The sequence below is a fragment of the Buteo buteo genome, chromosome 1 (assembly GCF_964188355.1).
Source record: "Buteo buteo chromosome 1, bButBut1.hap1.1, whole genome shotgun sequence".
NCBI classification, from domain to species: domain Eukaryota; kingdom Metazoa; phylum Chordata; class Aves; order Accipitriformes; family Accipitridae; genus Buteo; species Buteo buteo.
This window is the reverse complement of record NC_134171.1, coordinates 26,204,869-26,225,134: the sequence shown is the minus strand read 5'-3', so window position 1 is coordinate 26,225,134 and position 20,266 is coordinate 26,204,869. Positions and strand designations below refer to the sequence as shown.

Below are 20,266 nucleotides of genomic sequence, written 5' to 3'. Positions count from 1 at the left end.
CTGAGTATACATTGCCATTAAAGACCAAAGTTAAAGCAGTAAAGGCCTATAAACACATGTGTCTAATGGTTATTCCTTCCTTTCATGAATTTTCTCTAGCCCTGTCACTTCCAAGCTTGGATAACAAGCCCAGGAGTTTACCCTAGCTGAACCTGTCAGGTTCCCCCCCATGCTCCTTATATTTGGCTTCCTAAACAGCCTTATTTTCTTTCATGTTTGATATTCCCCTGTGGGCTTTTTTCTGCGTAAATGTGTACAGTCAGATGTTCAACAAGTATTGCTAAATACAATTCCATCCTGCTTTTCACTTGATGATTATGATCTTTCCTGAAAAGACTTCAAAGGAATGCTTGATTTATAAGACAGTGAGGATAGATTTGTATAGGTGAAGAGCTTTAGGTGAAGAGCTTTATTTTTTGTAGATTGCGAATTGTATTTTGAAGTATTTTGTTTAATGTTCACAGAACACTAATTCCCATTTTGCATCAGAAAGCAAAAAGAGGCACTCCTCATCAGGCAAAACAAGCTGTTCACTGTATACATGCCATATTTTCAAATAAAGAAGTGCAACTTGCACAGATCTTTGAGGTATGTCTTGCTTTTTTGTTTTTTAAGATTTGTTTCTGTTGTTCTTAACTGATACTAGTAATTAACATTAATTCATACTGTTTATTAACAGATAACAATATATGAAGTCAGGAAGCCTACAGGTGCATGGTAGTCGAGATAAGTCATTAATTTTACAATAGCAAATTATTAATTTTTGTGTCTTACAATCACAATTTTGTAATACTCTGATGTCTGATAGATAAGGTATTCCTTATTGTCTACATGGGAAGAATTAGGGGAAAATAAGCTAAATATGCTGGAATGATCCACACTAAAGCCCATAAGAACATGCTTAGCAGATGCTAAATGAGAGATAACATCCCCTACTTTCAAACTGTATTAAATTACCATGCTTTAAGGTCTTTGTACATACAGCACTTCTTCACTGAGGAAGTTAGTGCAGAATAACTACATGACTATAAGCTCAGACATTAGCTTACTGCTCACTTACTGCTTGCTTAGACAAGTTGTAAAGCAAAAGGTCACCTTATAGAGAGCAGAGAGGTTATTACTTTTCACTGTATTCTCTTAAATAATAACATTATTAATCTGTACTTGTAAAATATTTTAGGTTCTTAATCTTGCCTGTCACTGAACCTATGCATAATTCAGAAGTGTGAGAAGCTTCGAATTAAGCCTACAGAGTTGATCTCTGCTTAGACTTCTGTGAGAGTGCACATTCTCTCCCTAATACCAGAATATGACATGAGGGTGCTGGGTGATACAGCAGCACAGAATTATCCTGGTGACTGTTACCTGGAAGGGAAATACTGATCACTAATAGAGAAGTCCCTGGTGGTTTCCGAGGTTTTCTTAACTGCTATTATTTTCTGCCATTTGCAGTTACAATTCAGGTTTTCACAACTCCTGAATAGAATTGAGTCAGAGTTCTTACCATGTCTCCAGGTTTGAATGTGTTTCACCATTAAAACAGGAAGAGAATATAAAATTTGTTTTGCCCTTATCTCATGTGGGATTTTTGGTTACTCTGTTAATTGAGAAATCACATTCTTTCTCCATTTTGATTTGCTAACTTTATTAATTCTTATGGAAAAGCTGTGAAAGCAATCCAGCAGTAAAATAAATGATTTTTAGTCATGCTAGCTTACTTATCTATAGTTGATTTTTTTTTTTTTTCTTTTTTTACTACTTCCTCAGCCTCTAAGTAGAAGTTTGAATGCTGATGTACCAGAACAACTTATAACTCCATTAGTCTCATTGGGTCATATTTCTATGTTGGCTCCAGACCAGTTTGCTTCTCCAATGAAATCTGTTGTTGCAAATTTCATTGTGAAAGATCTGCTAATGAATGACAGGGTAAGATTTTCTTTTTTTGGTAAGTTCTTACTATTCTGTTTGCCTGTTATTAACTCTGTGGGGAATAAAGCTTTTTTGTTCAATGAGTCAATAAAAGAACGTTCTATAAATGGCTAGTTCAGTGATAATTGCATTATAAAACGTCTTTGTATGAAGAAAGTTTAGTCCATGACTTTTTCCCATTTTTACTTCTGCATTTTCTGTATGGGTGGAACCAGTTCTTAAACTTAAATGAATGTCTGTAGTCAACAGGTGAGAAAAATGGAAAATTGTGGTCTCCAGATGAAGAAGTTTCTCCAGAAGTACTAGCAAAGGTGAATAATCTGCTGCCAGTAATAATGTGTATATTTGAGACTAAAAATTCACTTTTTTCCAAGTTGTTCAACAGAGAGTATTAGAATATATTTGTCTCCTTAGAATATGCAGTGTTCTAGAGTTTGTGGATTATACACCCAGTTATAGAACTGGTAGAAACTATGCATTTTGGTGTCTTCACTTATCAATATTAATTATGCTGAATGTTGAGAAAATTAAGAGATTCAAAAGTTTTAGTTTTTACAAGAAAGGTAATTTGACTTTACTGACTGTAAACAGGTTTGAAATAAATTGAGACCCTGATGAATTTTATTCGTTCATCTTTATAGGCTATTTACTGTGAATCTAGTTATGGCCATTTCTAGAAATGTTTATCTAGTTGCTCTTATTTTTAGTCGTGTAGCAAGTATCCTGCATCCTTTAGATGCACTTGTGAGAACACACTGAACTGTAGTTGAAATGTCCTGATGTTGCAAAGACTGCTACTTACTTCTTCACTCTGTAAATATTTACTGCTTCATTCTGTTCCTTTAAAAATATCAGCTCTAATAAATAGCAGTCTATGGAAATTTTAATTTGACAGCAGTAGGTTTTAGTGCCTTATCAACTTTAGGAAGTAAGTTCGTTGTTGATTTGTTCGTTTTTGATAGGTGCAAGCAATTAAACTTTTGGTACGCTGGCTGTTGGGTATGAAAAATAACCAGTCGAAATCCGCAAATTCCACACTCCGGTTATTATCAGCTATGCTCGTCAGTGAAGGAGACTTGACAGAACAGAAGCGAATCAGGTCAGATTTTGTTCCTTTCAGGCTTCCATCAATTTTGTTGTAGAATTTCAAAGAATATTAATTTTTTTGGAGCTTTTTTAGAATTTCAAGGTGAGCTCAATGCTGGCTAATGGGATGATAGAAAACAGATCTGATTGGAGTTTTAATATTAGGAGTGGAATGGCAGTATAAAAATATGCTTGATATACATTCTTTCTTGTAATTTACTAATAATCTAGCTCAGAACCCTGTAGATATCTTGGTAGTAAAAGATATTCTGAAGAGTAAAAGACCTGCAGGAGTATCTCTGAAAACAATTGAATGATGAGATTTAACACATTTAAGAGTTGAGTGATCTTGGGTGGAGCTTCTTCATTCCAACAGTGAGGTAACTTTTCACCTCATCTTCGTTCTGAGGGTGAAGGAAGGAAAGAGAAAATCTGTGGCAAAAGTGGTGCTTTCATTTAGACAGTGATATGAAAACAAGAAACCTGACTCTTCTCATTTCACTATTTTACTGAAATTAAGTTTCTTGTGGGGAAAGCAGAGCACCTTATTTTCACAAATTTGGTTGGGTTAATTTAGCTTGATCTGAAGCTATAGAACTGTGATCTGATCTGATAGAGGAAAAATCTTAATTGCTCACTGATCTTGTAAAAAGAAGAAATTGACATGCAAGTAATTTAAGGATAGTTGTGGTGAGTTGTGTTTTGGTTTTTTTCTCTCATGTTTGTATAGTAAATCGGATATGTCTCGACTGCGATTAGCTGCTGGTAGTGCAATAATGAAGCTTGCACAGGAACCCTGTTACCATGAAATAATTACCCCAGAACAGTTCCAGCTCTGTGCACTTGTCATTAATGTAAGTAACTGGATTTGAGTTGAAGTGACTCTTAATTAATTGAGCTCAGTCCTTACATCTGAGCTTCTGCTTTTGCTACACTGTGTAATTTCTGTTCCTCACTGCAGCTTTCAAAAGAGTTCTTGAAATTTCAAATATTTATTGTGCTACACAGTTGATATTTTTAAAATGTCTCCTCATAATTCCACCCGAATGCTTTTTTTTTTTTAAGACCAAGATTTTTATGGTTGCACTCTTATGTTTTGTGTTGCTATAGGATGAGTGCTACCAAGTGAGGCAGATATTTGCCCAGAAACTGCATAAGGCACTTGTGAAATTACTGCTCCCTTTGGAATATATGGCAATCTTTGCTTTGTGTGCCAAAGACCCTGTGAAAGAGAGAAGAGCACATGCCAGACAGTGCTTGCTCAAAAACATCAGTATACGAAGAGAATATATTAAGCAGAACCCTATGGCTAACGGTTAGTAATTCAGTAAAATTGTTAAGAATACAATAGTCAAATACTGAACTGGAAGGAGTAATCATTAAAACTTAAGGAAATAGCTTTTGTAAAGAAACACTGGACAAGTAATTTGTTTCCTCATCTTTATATTAGACACGTTCAAATCTAAATTTACTTAGTTTAGCATAAACCATAAAATACTACTCTGTACATTACTGAGAATTATGCATGTAAAATACAGTGCTCTTATTGCGGTGGTTGTTTTGCTCAAAAAATAAAATTTTGTTTTCTGATATTTTAGGCTTTATGACCTCCTTCCTGAAGTAAGACCAAGTAGTTTTGTAGTAGTAAAACTTGTTCATTTATTTTTAATGATTCATTAAAAGTAAAATCTGTAGGAAGAAAATGCAAGTTGAAATTTTACATTCCATATTTGAAAAAGTAATACTTAAATGTTTCTTGTGATACATATGTGTAATAGAGATTATTTATGATTTTTTTGTTACTGTAGAAAAATTGCTATCCTTGCTGCCTGAATATGTGGTACCATATATGATTCATTTACTGGCACATGATCCAGATTTCACAAAACCTCAGGATGTTGATCAGCTTCGTGATGTCAAAGAGTAAGTGTCAAACGGTTTTAGCGTTGTTATGCTGAGAATTATTCTGTGCTTAAAAAAAAAACAATTAGGAAGAGAAACTCTTTGTTTTAGCAACAGTATTTTGCAAAAGAGTAGTCTTGGAAATGTGTAACACTTTAACCAGGGGAAGAAGGCACCAACAACTGCTTAGCAGTATATTCTGAAAGCCCAAATGGTAGTCTGTAGGTCACACCATAGGATACCAAATTAGTGAGCTCATAGGATACCAAATTAGTGAGTTGTCTAGGCTTCTTTTAAAGTGAAGTAATGATTTTAGATTCTTGTATTTGTGCTTAGGAATATCTGTAGAATTTCCCAACACACTTAAGAGAAGCCAAGTAATGTCAGTTCAAATATTTTGGAACTTATAAAATGTAGAGCTTCTCCAAGACTTGAAAACATAATGCCACTGATGCTGGGTCAGAGTCTTGCTTCACTGGAAACTCCCCCCCCCCCCCCCCCCCCCCCCCCGCAAACTTACTAGAATTCATGCTAAGTTTGCTGCTGATTTAGCATTTGCACTGCACATCTGCAGTGCAGGCTTAGTGCTTAATGAATTCAGCACAGATTATTGAACACAAGCCTGTCATACAGAAGCTTGTTCTGTACTGTTTCCAGTTTGAGACCTTCTTGTATGCCTCCAGTGATCTTTCATACCTTAAATATAACTTTTGCATTCCTTTGTGTCTTGTAATGAATTTTAAAAAATAGTTAATTTTTAACAGCTTTTGAAAATTGTTAAAGAGTCCCCTCTGCCGCCAGCTTTGGTTTTAGTGTTTTGATTTTTTTCTTGTATTTATTTTTGTTGGAACTGTGAGCTATGTTGTGTTGGTATTACAAAGGCATGTATAACCATGTACTACAATATACATCAGAAGTGCTGTCTAGGGCACAGAGCTTTTTTGGACACCCCTTGTATAGCTTTCCTTTGTTGTCAAATTTCCTCCCTCATTTTTGTCACAGGCTGGCTGAACTAGCCAGAGAGGACTGCTCCAAACAAAGAAATACTCTGTACAGGAATTTTGGCAAGAATGCTTCTCTGAAGAGTCTCCTGAGATAAATGCAAAACATTTTTCTCATATAATGTAACACAGTGTTTCTTTCAAGAGTTCTGAAAGTCATAGTGTTCACTTTAAAGTGTTAACATAGATGCTTGCAAACTTGGAAAAGCAGACTAGCTTTGTGTTTGTGTGGTTGTGTCTCTAGTTCATCTTGGTTTTACATGGCCTAGATACAGTCACGTAAAGTAAATACATGCTTAGCAAGTTCCGTAACCGTAATCTGTGATATTTATTCTTATGAAGTTTTTTAAGCTTGTCCTACAGAGGTATGTTTGAGTCTGGGTTTGTCTTTTTCTTCCAAATTCATATTCAAAAAATTCCAAAATGGATACAGAGAATGAACTTATTTTATGTGACTGTGTTCCTCTGGATGCATATTTTTCTACATGAAATCACACTGTTGTTCTGAAACGGTCTTGTTCAGGGTTGATAATAATTTATTTAATTTGTTGGCTTAGTGAGGAAATCAAGCTATTGAAGTTAACACATGTTAACTGGAATTAATGGAGTAAAATTTGTCCTCGTTAGGAATCTTTGGACAACACAGGGTTTTGGAGAAGCTTAGTCATTGTGGTATGTTATCAGTCCTGTATTCGTGCCATTTAAGTGCTTGAGAATGGTGAATAGATGGATGTAAAGGTATCTAACAGATTTAGTTACTGTAGCCTTTGTAGCTCTTCGATGCAACTAGGAATATAGATGTCTTATTTTATTTGAACACCAGATAAGTATTTCAGTGTGTTGATGGAGCACAACCATCTTTTACTTTGAGTTTTTGAGAGAAATATTCCTTCATCTCTTGTGTTACAATCTTTAATTTGTATCAGTTAAGAAGATTGGGGCTTTTGTGGACAGGGAATTCTAATGTTCAGTCATCCTGTTTTTCTAGTTTTTTATTAGCCTCTTTCTACAAGGTAATCTCTCTTCCAGAGCTTCAGAATTAAATTAGCTACTGGCAAAGTCTGCATTTCTCAGACCCACCCATATGTCTTTCCCAACTAAGTCTTATTTTACCATATTAATGACTGTTGTTGACCATCTAGCCACATGCAGCTGTGAAGCTTGATAGCAAATGATAGTGTGGATGGACCAGTTGTGCTTTATATCATAATTGAAAAATTCTTAAAACAAACTTTTAGTCAAAATATAATGGGTTCTCCCTGTAAATAAACTAGATTGAAAGAAAGAAAACTGGGAAAGCTAATTCCATTATGTCTAATTGTAAGGATTTCTTTTCCTTCCATATGGAGCATTAGCAAGAATCTGACCTGCTCAGCTTTGGATCTCCTCTTTTATTTGAATTCCAGTATTAAACCATGTAGTGTGGGTAATTGTCTAGCAGCAGTATGATTTGTTTTAGCCTGTTTCGAGTGTGGTCATGGTACATTGTTGATAGGAACGTAGATATAGCCCAAGGTAGTGATTACAGAATTTCATCTGGATGATGGCAGCACCAGAATACTTGCTTCTCTTCATACTTGGATTGGTTAGGCAGTGTTTACAGTTATAATAAGCAGCACACTAATTTGGCAGATTTATTCCGAAGAGTACAATTAAGACTCTCTGTGTAAAAGGTCTAGACTCTGTTTACACCTTCAGATGATTTTACTTCTTTATGATATCTTCAAATTGATTGTGGTTTCTTAAGAAAAAGCTACTACAGCTGACAAAAAATTTTAAGACATTGCTATATGTGGGAGCTGCAGTATAAAAGCTGGAATGTAATTGCTTGTGGTTTTATGGCTTTTTAGGTGCCTGTGGTTCATGCTTGAAGTTTTAATGACAAAGAATGAGAACAATAGCCATGCCTTCATGAAAAAGATGGCAGAAAACATCAAGCTTACCCGAGATGCTCAGTCTCCTGATGAGCCAAAGGCCAATGAAGTAAGAAATGCAATTCAGATAAGTGTTGGGTGATGGGCTGAGGGTTTCACAAGCAGTTGATGAACAGGATTTGCAGGAAATCTGAAAGCACTAGCTCAGACATTTTTATGGTCTTTTAGAGGGAGTGTTAATTGCGAGCATTGTCTGCGTGTTGCCAATCTCATTCTTTCAGAACCTTGCTGACCTTATCCAGAACACAATACCTAATGAAGTTAATAAACAAAATTTGTTAAATATTCCTGTTACTGCCTGCCTGCCTTATATTAACTCCTACTGTGTAGTTTCCTGATACAAGTATCTTTTGCTGTTCAAAGGAAGGAAATACTGTACTATATGGCTGCTGTTAAACTTATTAGTTTCTAGCAGAAATGAGAAACCATTTATGGTGATTTGATTGAGTAAGAGCTTCCATTGTATAGCATAGGCATGTAAAGTATTACTAGCTTTTATTATATAGTATCATATGAAAAAGGGGACTTCTGTGTGTGTTTGAAGAGCCAACGGTATGGTTAATGATGTAATTACAAAATATGTCCTTAGTGATGGTTATTTTAACACATAGATTAAACTTTTTAAAGAACTACATTCTCTGTACTCTGTAAAAACAGTAAATAATTCCTAAAACATACTTCTCTTTTTTTCCTTCAGAAACTTTATACAGTGTGTGATGTAGCACTATGTGTAATCAACAGCAAAAGTGCTTTGTGCAATGCAGATTCACCAAAGGACCCTGTATTGCCAACCAAATTTTTTACACAACCTGAAAAGGTAAATTTGTTAATTTAATTTCCAAAGTAATAAGGGGAGATACTTTGATTTTTATAATTGAGAGCTGGTTATCTCCATAACATAATATAATGAGTGGTGAAAGTGCATATATTTTATCCTTGGCAATTAATTTTTTTTAACATCAGCTGTATGCTATGCTATCTATGTATTATGAACGTGTGCCAAATGTTACCAGGTGAGAGCTAATTAGAAGAAATACTGATGTGTTAGCATGTACTGCTAGATCATTTCATTAAAGTGTTTTACAAGTGCATCTGCATATATAAGACTGTATATTCTGACTATATATGAATTAGAAAGCAAAGCAGACAAAAAAGAAAAAGGGAACATTTTTTATCTTAGCTGTGGTATGTTTATATCTGTCAGTAGATGCTTGGCTATTTTGCTTGCTGTACAAGTTAGTCCTCTTACTGCATAGTAATAGTCTTGGTGAGTACAGCTCTACGGTCAGCGATAGCACTACTGTTCTTCAAGAGGCATACTTCTAAATAGTGTCAGTGGAACCAGAGTAATTTTCTGGACCAAACCTGATGTTTTGGTTGTACTGAAGAATACATTTCACATTTTTCAGTATCTTAGACTGTTAATTAACAGCCTTTCCAGAGTCTGTTTAAGCAAAATTTAGTTTGCTTATTTAATTGTGAAATGGCAGATGCCATGGTAACAGGGACCTGGTATCTGTGAGAGCTACCTGCATTCAGATTTAGTGTTTTGGTCTGTGTAAACTGTACTCGGAGTGACAAAGGTAACAAGTTTCAACTTTACTTTAGAGAAAATGGCACCTCTTTTCCTCTCTTTGGACTTCCCATTAAAAAGATGCAGGTGAAAAAATAGGGAGGGCAGTTTTGCTTCATTTCAAACAATTCATGTCATTCAAGAAGAAAAAATGTTAATCCCAACTTCAAGTGTGGCATACTGTCATTCAGTAATGCTCGCTACAAATCTGCTCCAAAATACTAGTTTGACCTATCTTTATTAGATTGATTCATTTGTCAGCAGGTTGCATGGTGCGAAATACCTGTAGCGCTTGATAATGGCATCTAATTTTAGAAGTCAGTTGTGTATATATAAAAAAACAACAGCAAGATTGAGAGATCAAACACAAACTGATTTTTATTTTAATTTTTTATACAGGATTTCTGCAATGACAGGAATTACATTTCAGAAGAGACAAGGGTTCTTCTTTTGACAGGAAAGGTACTGTATTTTGAGAAGTTAAAATTCTTTGAATATTACTTGTGATTTTTTTTAAACGTTCTAGACTGCTGTAGTTCAAAAATGGTATTAAGAGTTTGTGTACAATAATTTGTGATTCTTTTGTTTGATGGCATAATTAATGCCTTTAACATACTACCTGGTGAGTACACACCACCAAGATTGTTAAGTGTGCACTGAGGCACAGGTTCTTGACCAACTATGATTTTTTACGTAACTACAGGTTTTTCCATTATTCAGATAAGCGTGGCATGAAATTATGATGCAGATACTGAATTGTGACACCTCAAGCATTGGAGGTCTTAAATTTTCAGTCTTAATGTTTTTAATATAGCTGTTTAATGCTGTTGAATTCAACTGCAAATGTCTACACCATTTTGAACATCTCATTTTATTTCAGATATAATTTGGCTGATACCTTCACAGGGGAGAGAAAATACCCAGTCTTGGAGGGTGGTGGGGACAGGACACAATATGGATGCAACAGCAACAACAAAAAATCCTAAAAAAACCAGAACCTATTTTTATACCTTTTACCATCAGCTGTCCTTTCTTAAGATTCTGTAGCTGTTTTTCCTAGGTTTTGGTTAAACTATGTTGGAATGCTTTTTAGTCTAGCTCAAACAATTAGCAGTTGGGTGGGGTTTTTTTCTTGAGCTTAGTGAAAGAGTGCTGGCTAACCCATAAAATATAAAAATCCTGAGAACAGTATAAACCATGGGTTTAATATTAATTTAAATTAATTATAATTTATAATAAATTAATGCATTTATTAATTTTCATATTATGTGTTCCATGAACTGTTACTGCATTAGTTTCTAAAGTCTTCAGTTAGAGCAGAACTTTGTGGTAATTGTTCATTGTAAGAGTAGAGACCAATGATCACTCTGTAAATAGCCCTATCATTTAAAATTGCTTCTTCTCACACTGATTTTTTCATTCATACAAAAAGTTTCCACTATCAGAGCAGTTCATGTGGGTGAGGTTTGCTCAGTTGGCAGAATCCTGCCTCTCCTTGCTTCACATTCACCCTATGACACCAGCCTGGATGGTGTGCCTCAGTGAGCTGGGTTGGAGTTATGTCAGGAAGGGAGGAGGCAGACAGAAGACCACTGTTCTTTAGCAGCAGCCAGTACCAGACTGGTGCTTTAAATATCCTTAGAAGAAGGTATCTGTCTACTGCTGTAATTGTTTCACCTTTGACAACATTCAAATATAATGAATGAAGCTTTTGAAGCAAGTTGACTGTGTACTACATTTATCTTTTGATAAGGCATTCAGCAATGTAGATTAAAGCTTTGTCTTAACTAAAAAAAGTCTTACTGGTATAAGACAGGCTTCTCTCCTGCATTCTGTTAAAACAGAGTTAGATTTAGGGGGGAGGGATGTCCCATACCAAGCTAATATTATTTAGGTAATTTTCAGTGTTTTGGGAAAACAAACATTTATTCCATACTCTAATAGAATACACAAACACATGCTTCTTTTTCTGCCTACTTCCATTTCAGAAAACACAGGTGTGTAAGGATACCCCACTGCCTCAGACCAGCAGTTCTTTTTGGCCTGGTATTGTTTTTCCAGAGGGACCAATACAACATGAATAGGGAGAGTGTGCAAATCCAGCCACTTTCTGCAGTACATTCCCCTTCTTACTCTGCCGGCATTCATAATTTTTATAATGGGATGACAGACTCTGCATCTGTGCCTGTTGGCTTTGGTATCTGCTTGTGGACTTGTTCCCAAATTTATCCACTCTGGTTTCAAACATCCTGATGCTCTACCTTCACAACCTCTTATGGCCATAGGTACCAGAAATTTTCAACCTGCTGCTTGTGCAGAAGCACTTGCTTTTCTCTCTTAAACAATTTTCTCTCTCCTATTAGCTGTGCCGAATGCTTCCTACTTTTTATAAATACTCAGCAAATTGAGCAAATAAAATATTATAAGAATAATATGTTTAAGTAAATGTTGTGCAGTATTAGCACTGGATGATGCACTTACTGAACATGTGCTCAGTAACAGGCTGTTTCTACAGACATCATTGCTTTTTTTTTGCTAGCCAAATGTTTGCTAGCATCTGTGGTATCTCTGTCCTGCCTGCTCCCTCATAACTTCCACACATAGGAATTACTTTTTCTTGTGGGAATGCTTTAATAAATTAACTTTGTCTCTGAAGAAATGTAAAACTACATGAAGAATGTGACTTGCCAGTTATGAAAACTTCCTTGATTCCTCACCAGAGACAAAATAAAAAAATTCCTGCTGCCCACCCATCCTGACCAAATCAGTCAACAGACACCAGCCATAGCAAGACCCAAAATACCATCACTGTATCGAAGAACCCCAGAATAGATAGATGGTGTTAAATATTTTTACAGTAGCTTTCTGTAGTAAATGTGTACACGTTTCCTACTGTTGTTGTGAACCTAATTCTGCATTACATTTTGAAAAACCTTTCCCAGAGATGCTTTGCTTTGCAAATATAGGATGTTAGAATCATAGAATATCTCAAGTTGGAAGGGACTTAAAAGGGTCATCAAATCCAACTGCCTGCTCCTCACGGGACTAGCTAGAACTAAACCATATGACTAAGAACGTCATCCAGATGCTCCTTGAACTCTGACAGGCTTGGTGCCATGACCACTTCCCTGGGGAGCCTGTTCCAGCGAGCGACCACTCTCTCAGTTGACGAACCTTTTCCTAATGTCCAATTTGAACTTCCCCTGAAGCAGCTTCATTCCATCTCCTCATTTCCTGTCGCTGGTCACCAGAGAGAGGAGGTCGGCACCTCCCCCTCTGCTGCCTCCCTTGAGGAAGTTGTAGACCGCGATGAGGTCGCATATCAGCCTTCTGTTCTCCAAGCTGAACAAACCAAGTGACCTCAGCTCCTCCCCCTAAGTCTTGCCCTCAAGGCCTTTCACCATCTTGGTCACCCTCCTCTGGACACACTCTAATAGTTTGATGTCCTTCTTATACTGAGGTGCCCAAAACTGCACACAGTACTCAAGGTGGGGCCGCACCAGTGCAGTGTAGAGTGGGATGATCACCTCCCTTGACCAGCTAGCAATGCTATGCTTGATGAACCCCAGGACACAGTTGGCCCTTTTGGCTGCAATGGCACACTGTTGACTCAACCCCAACCCCCAGATCTCTTTCTACAGGGCTGCACTCCAGCCTCTTGTCCCCCAGTTTGTATGTATAACCAGGATTACCCCATCCCAGGTGGAGAATCAGGCACTTGCTCTTGTTGCATTTCACACAGTTGGTGATTGTCCAGCTCTCTAGTCTATCCAGATCTCTCTAAGGCCTCTCTACCCTCGAGGGAGTCCACAGCTCCTCCTAGTTTAATATCGTCAGCAAACTTAATATACATTCGACTCCTGCATCTAGATCATTTACAAAAACATTAAAGGGCACTGGCCCTAAAATTGAGCCCTGGGAACCCCACTGGTGACTGGCTGCCAGCCTGATAGAACCTATTTACTATAACCCTTTGAGCCCGACCCGTCAGCCAATTGCTCACCCAACATATTATGGACTTGTCCAGCTGTGTGCTGGACAGTTTATCCAGAAGGATACCATGAGACAGTATCAAAAGCTTTGCTAAAATTCAAACCCACCACATTTTCTGGCTTTGCTTGGTCAAATAGATGCGTGATCTTGTCATAAAAGGAAATTAAGTAGGTTAAACAGGACTTTCCCCTCGTGAACCTGTGCTGGCTATGACCAATGACTGTGTTGTCTCTCAAGTGTTTTTCAATAACTCTCACAATAACTTTCTCCATAATTTTACCAGGCACTGAAGTGAGACTGACAGGCCTGTAATTAGACTAGGGTCCCAGTTTTCAAGAAGGGTAAGAAGGAAGACATTTGCCAGCTTCCAGTCAACTGAGACCTCTTCAGGCTCCCCAAGACCATTGAAAAATAATGGAGAGAGGTCCTGCAATGACATCAGCCAGATTTTCAGTACTCTGGGATGAATCCCATCAGGCCCCATAGATGTGTGCACATCCAGCTGGAGCAGCAAGTTTCAAACAAGTTCAGGGTTGGCTGGGAGTTTATCATCCCCCAAGTCATGGTCTTCCAACACAGGGCTCTGGGGGTCCCAGGGCCCATCGTCAGTGTTGAAGACAGAGGCAAAGAAGGCATTAAACATCTCCGCTCTCTCACCTCCTATTTGTGAGGTGACTGACCTTGTCAAGCAACAGCCCACTGTTACCTCTGATCCTCCTTCTGCCGTTAACATATTTTAAGAAGCCTTTTTTGTGTCCTTCACAGTGCTGGCCAGCTTGAACTCTAATGAAGCTTTGGCCACACAAATTTTCTCCCTACAGTGGCTAACAGCACCTCTGTAGTCCTCCCGTGTCATCTGTCCTTGCTTCCAAAGTCTGTACACTTTCCTTTTCTGCCTAAGTTCTAGAAGAAGATCCCTGCTTAGCCAAGCTGGTCTTCTGCCCCACTTGCTTGACTTCCGACGCTTTGGAATTGCCTGCTTCTGCACTTTTAAGAGATGGCTCTTAAAAAGTGACCAGCATTCATGGACCCCAATACCTTTAAAAACAGATTCCCAGGGGACCTTACTAATTGGCACCCTCAGCAGCCCAAAGTCTGTTCTCCCCATATCCAGGGTCAAAGTTCTGCTGGCAGTTTTTCTCCTATCACCAGTGATTTGAAACTCAACTACTTTGTGGTCACTGTAACCAAGGCAGCCACCAGTCACCACTTCGCCCACAAGTCCCTCTGTGTTTACAAACAACAGATCTAGGAGGGCACCTTTCCTACTCAACTCCCTTAGTACCTGCACCAAGAAGTTATCTTCAACATGCTTCAGAAATTTCCTGGACCTGTTTGTCTTCTCTGTATGATATTCCCAGTGATGTCTGGGAAGCTAAAATCACCCATAAGGACAAGGGCAGTTGATCTAGAGATATCCCTTAATTCTTTGTAGATTAATCAGTGTTGTCATCTTGGCTGGGTGATCAGTAGTAGACTCCCACAACAACATCCGCTTTATTTGCTTTCCCTTTCGTCCTTACCCAGAGGCTCCCAGCCGTATTGAGACTGAAAGAGTATTGCCACATCCTTTCAGTCCTGTAATATTACCTAATGTTCTGGCTTTCATTGAGACTCCTCCAGCTGCTATTTCTTCAAAACATGAGAGAGAGGAAGGCAATTGATGTAGTGCTGTTAAATTATGAGAAATTAAAGTAGGATAGACAGTGGTTTTTAAGTGAAGATGAGGTCTGTAGTTCTAAATGGTTCGCATCGTGATTGAGACTTAATCCAGAAGTAGTATTTTAAAATACTCAAGAAAATATTGTAGAAATTAAATATGTATCTGTAGTTCCCATTTTATAAGATTTAAACATTTTCTTCTAGCCAAAACCAACTGGTGTACTAGGTACAGTAAACAAACCATTATCTGCAACTGGAAGGAGACCGTATATTAGAACTACAGGATCAGAGACTGGAAGCAATATCAGTGTAAACTCTGAGCTGAGCTCTTCTGCAGGAAACAGATCAAGGTACAGGAGTTTGAAATTTCTTTCATGAACTCTTTACTTCATGTTCTCCAGTGTGCTTGCATGTTTTAGGACAGGAGATGATTTGGGGTGTGTGCCTATGTTTTTGAAGAGTGTCTTTATTTTGTTAAGTTTTAAAGAAATATAATAGTTCTCTATAGGTAAAATCTCCATCTTTGCTTTTTGGTTTGGGGTTTTTTTTTTCAGTAGACAAAAATTCAGTACAAAGTTTAGGTGTGGCCTAAACATACAATACAACAGAAGAGACACTATACTGTCTGAAATTTTGGTGGTTAATATTCATAATATTTTTATATCTGAAAATATCTGAAGAGACCAGCCAGAATTAATACTAAACAGATTTTGAAATTTAGACATTTTTGATGTGTAAATTAGGATTAATCCTGATTGGTAGCAAGAAACATTTTTGATGTAGATGAAATATTCTGACCTACTTAAGAACAATTAAAAAGAGCTTGCTGAAGAGGACCAGGATCTCAGTGGAAAGATGCAACATATGATTGTAATATTCAGTCTTTCTTATAGTAAGTGTGATTTTTATGTGGATCTAGAGTTTTTAAATTTGTCATAAATCTGGAGAAACAGTTTACACTTTCAAATTTTAAGATTGTTCAATTTGTTTTAGAATTGATTAACTGGCTAAGATAAGGGGTTAAAGAAAGTAGAGAAAGTCAACTCTAGTTGCTATGCTTCATGAGGCCGAAGGGAAATATTAGTCAGTTCAGAATTTGTTCTGTAAGTGTGCATGGTATATGCTGTAATAATCTTGGGGTTTTTTTTTTTAAACTATTTTGGTTTTAAAACTAGTGTATGTTTGTGTAAATTAACTTGAAGTTTGAGCACTACTGGTCTTTATATCTCTTCACTACCTTTGCCAGTATCATCTTTTTCTATCTGGAAAAACAACATGGCCTTGTTTAGAGCATTGTTCATAAGTTTGCAAAAAGGATTGTATGGCACTGTGCATGTGATAAGGGATTTGGCTCAGTAACTAGCCAATCCCTTTCTGACCTTTTCCAGTTGTGGGAAAGAAAATGTGTGAACTTGGGCAAATTCAGCTCTTTTTTAACTAATTTAGCCTGCCTGCATTGACGATGATGATGATTATTGTTGTTGTTTTGGTTTGTGGGGTTTTTTTTTGTTTAATAATTGCAAACATTTTTCTTCTTTTGTTCAATATATTTTGGTTTTATTTTGTCTTCAATTATGCTACCAGGGAACAAAGTTCAGATATATCAGAAACTGGGGTCAGTGAAAATGATGAAAATCCCGTGAGGATTATTTCAGTCACACCAGCAAAGACAGAACCTGTGAAAAACAAGGTATGTCTGGGGATTTTATGGACTGTATCTCTATAATAAGCTTGGCATTGGGGGATTATTCAGTACACATCACTGCAGGTCATCTCTGAGGAACTGGTAATGTCCGATTTCATTTCATATAGTTATATCACTTTCCTAGCCCAATAGAAGGCCCCTTATTTTCAAAACTACTATTTATTTTATTGTGAGTAATTAATAGAGCTCATATGCTCAAAAATAACACAGGCAAATTGGAAGGGAATTCCTTCTTTTTTTCTAAAATTCCAGAAGATTCCCATCTTTATTCTATGTTTTCCAGTAAGGCTGCAATTCAGAGTGAAGGTTGACACCTGTGGCTTTAACTGAAGGTATTGCCAGGAAAATTTCAAGTGGTCCTCTAGCATGAAATAAACATCTAACTTTTGGATCGTGTCACAACTAAAATATTATTTAAACTTTGAGGACTTTTAATGCTTTCCCCCCCTTCCATTAGAGAGAGAGGATCATGCCTAAATCATAATGATTTTTTAACTTAAAAACCATACAATTGCATGAAGTTTAACCAGGGTAAATATTAAGTCCTGCATCTGGGATAGATTAAACTCAAGCAGCAGTACAGCATGTTGGGATCTGGCGGGGGGTGTAGGTTAGCTGAGAAGGACCTGAGGGACCATGGATGACCAGTGGAGCATGAGTCAGCAGTGTGCCTTGGCAGCAGTGAGGGCAAGCTGGGTCCTGGGCTGCATCAGCAAGGGTATAGCCAGCAGATTGAGGGATGTGATTATTCCATCCTCTTTGGCATTCATTAGGCCCCGCCTGGAATACTGTGTCCAGACTGCTGTGTCCTCGCCAGTTCAACACAGATACTGAAAAACTGGAGAGAGCTTTGCAGAGGGCCACCAAGATGATAAAGGCTTGGAGAAGTTGTCATATGAAGAAAGGTTGAGAGCATTGGGTTTGTTCAGCCTACAGAAGAGAAGCCTTGGGGGAATCTGTTCAGTCTTTCAATATCTAAAGCATATTTATGGAGAAGATGGAAGTACTCTCTTCTCAAGGCTGCATGGTGACAGGACAAAAGGCTAAAGGCAGAAGTTGCTTCAGGGGAAATTCCATCTGGATGCAAGCAAGCAAAAAAAAAAAAAAACCAAAAACATTGTGAGGAAAATTAAACTCTGGAATAGGTTGCCTAGAAAAGTGGTGGAATGTTGCTGTTCACAGCTTGGCTTGTCAAGGGCCCTGGATAACCCCTGAGGCCCTGCTTTCAACAGAAGGTTTGACCAGATGATTTCCAGAGGTCATTTCAAACCTACATGATTCTGTGATTCTAAAATCAAAATAGATTTTTGTAATAATGTAGGGATACATAGGTGGTTCATGCTGTATGCATTTTAAGAAGTTGTATATCCACTCAGTCTTTTCTGATTAGATGAAATCAGAGTAATAAGCAGGTGGTTTGTATTTGTATCATCACATAGAAAAGTTAGATTTTTCTTAATCTTCTAAAATAACATCCACGTGATATTCACACCCGTGAGCTAATGAAGAAGAAAAAAATCTTTCCCAAATTTCAACGTATGGTTCCTTTTTTGGTTCTTTTTCCCCAAAAATAGGGTTCTTCTGAAAAGTTAGAGAAGTTAGGCAAAGTATTTATGAAATAAATCTTCAAAAATGCTTGCTAGGTTCTTGAAACCTGACTTTAGTTGAAATTTTCAAAGAGTGGTTATCTGTGAAGTTCTTATGAATAGCAGTTGTAAATGTCTGCTATGAAGCTGCTAGAACAGTAATAAAGATTACAGAGACTGCCCAACTTATTTAAACATTTAAGAATATTTAACAAAAAAAGTCCTTCGTTCAGACACAGCACTGATAATAGTGAGTGGCCTTAATTGGTTTGTTTGAAATTGCCAAGTCATCCCAGCCATACTTCTTCAGTACCCATTTCTCTGCCCCTCCTCCTAACTGTTTCGGAAGCCAGTGTTCAAATGAAGGTCTAGCATCCAGTTGTTTCCATATGAATACTTTCCTGTGTAGAGACCTACGTTGCCACCACTTTTTCTGTTTCACATATACAGACACCGCTTCATTAAATTTAATTACTTCCATTACCTTGTTCAGCATTTTGAGAAGAACATGCATGTAGGCCATACCTATTCAGACATGACAAAGAATTCACAAAGACAGCAAGTTTCATTTGTGACTAGGTCTTACTCCCTTTATTCCCTGCAAGCATTGGTTTTCTGGGGTGTTTGTTTTGGGGTTTTTTTTCCTTTTACTGGCATTTAGGGCTTTAGTAATCTGCACCTTTACTGAAGGCTGGTCCCAAAATTTGCAGTAATTATTAAATATTGAAGTAAATATAATTTGCTGTACCAGAATCATTACTACTCTTCCTCAGTTCTTTTCTGTCAGTTGACAGAGAGGCAGTAAAAGGAGCTTGTCCTGAAGAACCATCATGGGAGGAGCTGAGATTATTAGTTTTACTGTAATCTCACTTTCAAGCAACTAAAAGGAACACTAAAAGGAAAACTTATGCACAGTGTAGAAAATCTTTTTGCAAGGTTAATGTCCGAAATCCCATTTAGTAAAACTTTATACTAGGTCTAAGACCAAAGACCATGTGATGTGGTTTTATAAGAACACTTACTGTTTTATAAACTCGTGTTTCTGCTGGAGGGAGGTAACAATTTGAGTTTACCTTTGGGAATCTATTTTTTCTTCACATTCATGATTTTTATTTTCTAGGAGATTAATTCTGATCAGGCTACACAAGGAAACAGCACTGAACGTGGGAAAAAAAGACCAGCAACAGCATCTGGAACTGAGAATATTCATCAAAAACCAGAAGAAAAAAATGTAGATGAAACAGGACCATCACTCGCAGCAAAAACCAGGAGAGGGCGTCCACCCAAACCTGAACCTCAGGGTGCCACTGCAAAAAATGAGGAAACAAGTAAACCACCTGTCAGGGGAAGGAAAAGGGCAGCAGTCAGTCAAGAAAGTCCAGGGAGTTTAGAGGCAGGTAATGCCAAAGCACCAAAACAGCAAGACACAGCAAAAAAGCCAGCAGCAGCACAGAGGCAAATTGATCTACAAAGGTAAAAATAAATAAATAAAATAATACATGGGTGGGGTGGGCCTTTCCTGTCTCAAGAAAGACCCTGAGTTTACAATTATAACAGATCTAGCATAGTTAAAGGGCACAACTAAATCACAGTGATTTATAAACACCATGGTCCAACATATATTGTGTTGTGTTCTATTATTCAAAGTAAATACCAGGGCAGCTGGAATTGGAGAAGGGAATTTGTTTGGTCAGAACAGGATAATCTAACCCGTTTTCACCAGATTTTTTTTTGTCTGTTGCATCCTGGTTCCCCTTAGTAGCATTGCTATGTAAAAGAACTAAAGAGTTGAGGGTGTTTCAGTGCATTCGTTAGTGCCAGGTACACAGGAATTCAGGCGCTCTGCTCTGCTTCAGTTCATTGATAAGGCTTAAAAACCAACCATCTTTAACAAA

At 37.4% G+C, this 20,266-nt stretch overlaps 1 protein-coding gene across 3 annotated transcripts in view; it reads left to right on the top strand.

The window, feature by feature from the left end:
• The window catches only part of PDS5A (PDS5 cohesin associated factor A), an 85,591-nt gene that overhangs the window by 62,762 nt on the left and 2,563 nt on the right, over positions 1-20,266 (top strand). For 2 of the 3 annotated variants that reach the window (XM_075024730.1, XM_075024745.1), the window contains exons 20-32: positions 465-588; positions 1,768-1,926; positions 2,172-2,240; positions 2,892-3,028; positions 3,746-3,869; positions 4,126-4,330; positions 4,824-4,938; positions 7,769-7,901; positions 8,550-8,669; positions 9,825-9,887; positions 15,285-15,430; positions 16,665-16,770; positions 19,492-19,844. In XM_075024730.1, coding sequence (XP_074880831.1) covers positions 465-588; positions 1,768-1,926; positions 2,172-2,240; positions 2,892-3,028; positions 3,746-3,869; positions 4,126-4,330; positions 4,824-4,938; positions 7,769-7,901; positions 8,550-8,669; positions 9,825-9,887; positions 15,285-15,430; positions 16,665-16,770; positions 19,492-19,844 — 1,854 coding nt within the window. The remainder of the gene's footprint in view (positions 1-464; positions 589-1,767; positions 1,927-2,171; positions 2,241-2,891; positions 3,029-3,745; positions 3,870-4,125; positions 4,331-4,823; positions 4,939-7,768; positions 7,902-8,549; positions 8,670-9,824; positions 9,888-15,284; positions 15,431-16,664; positions 16,771-19,491; positions 19,845-20,266) is intronic. The other variant, XM_075024739.1, reaches the window with a different exon arrangement.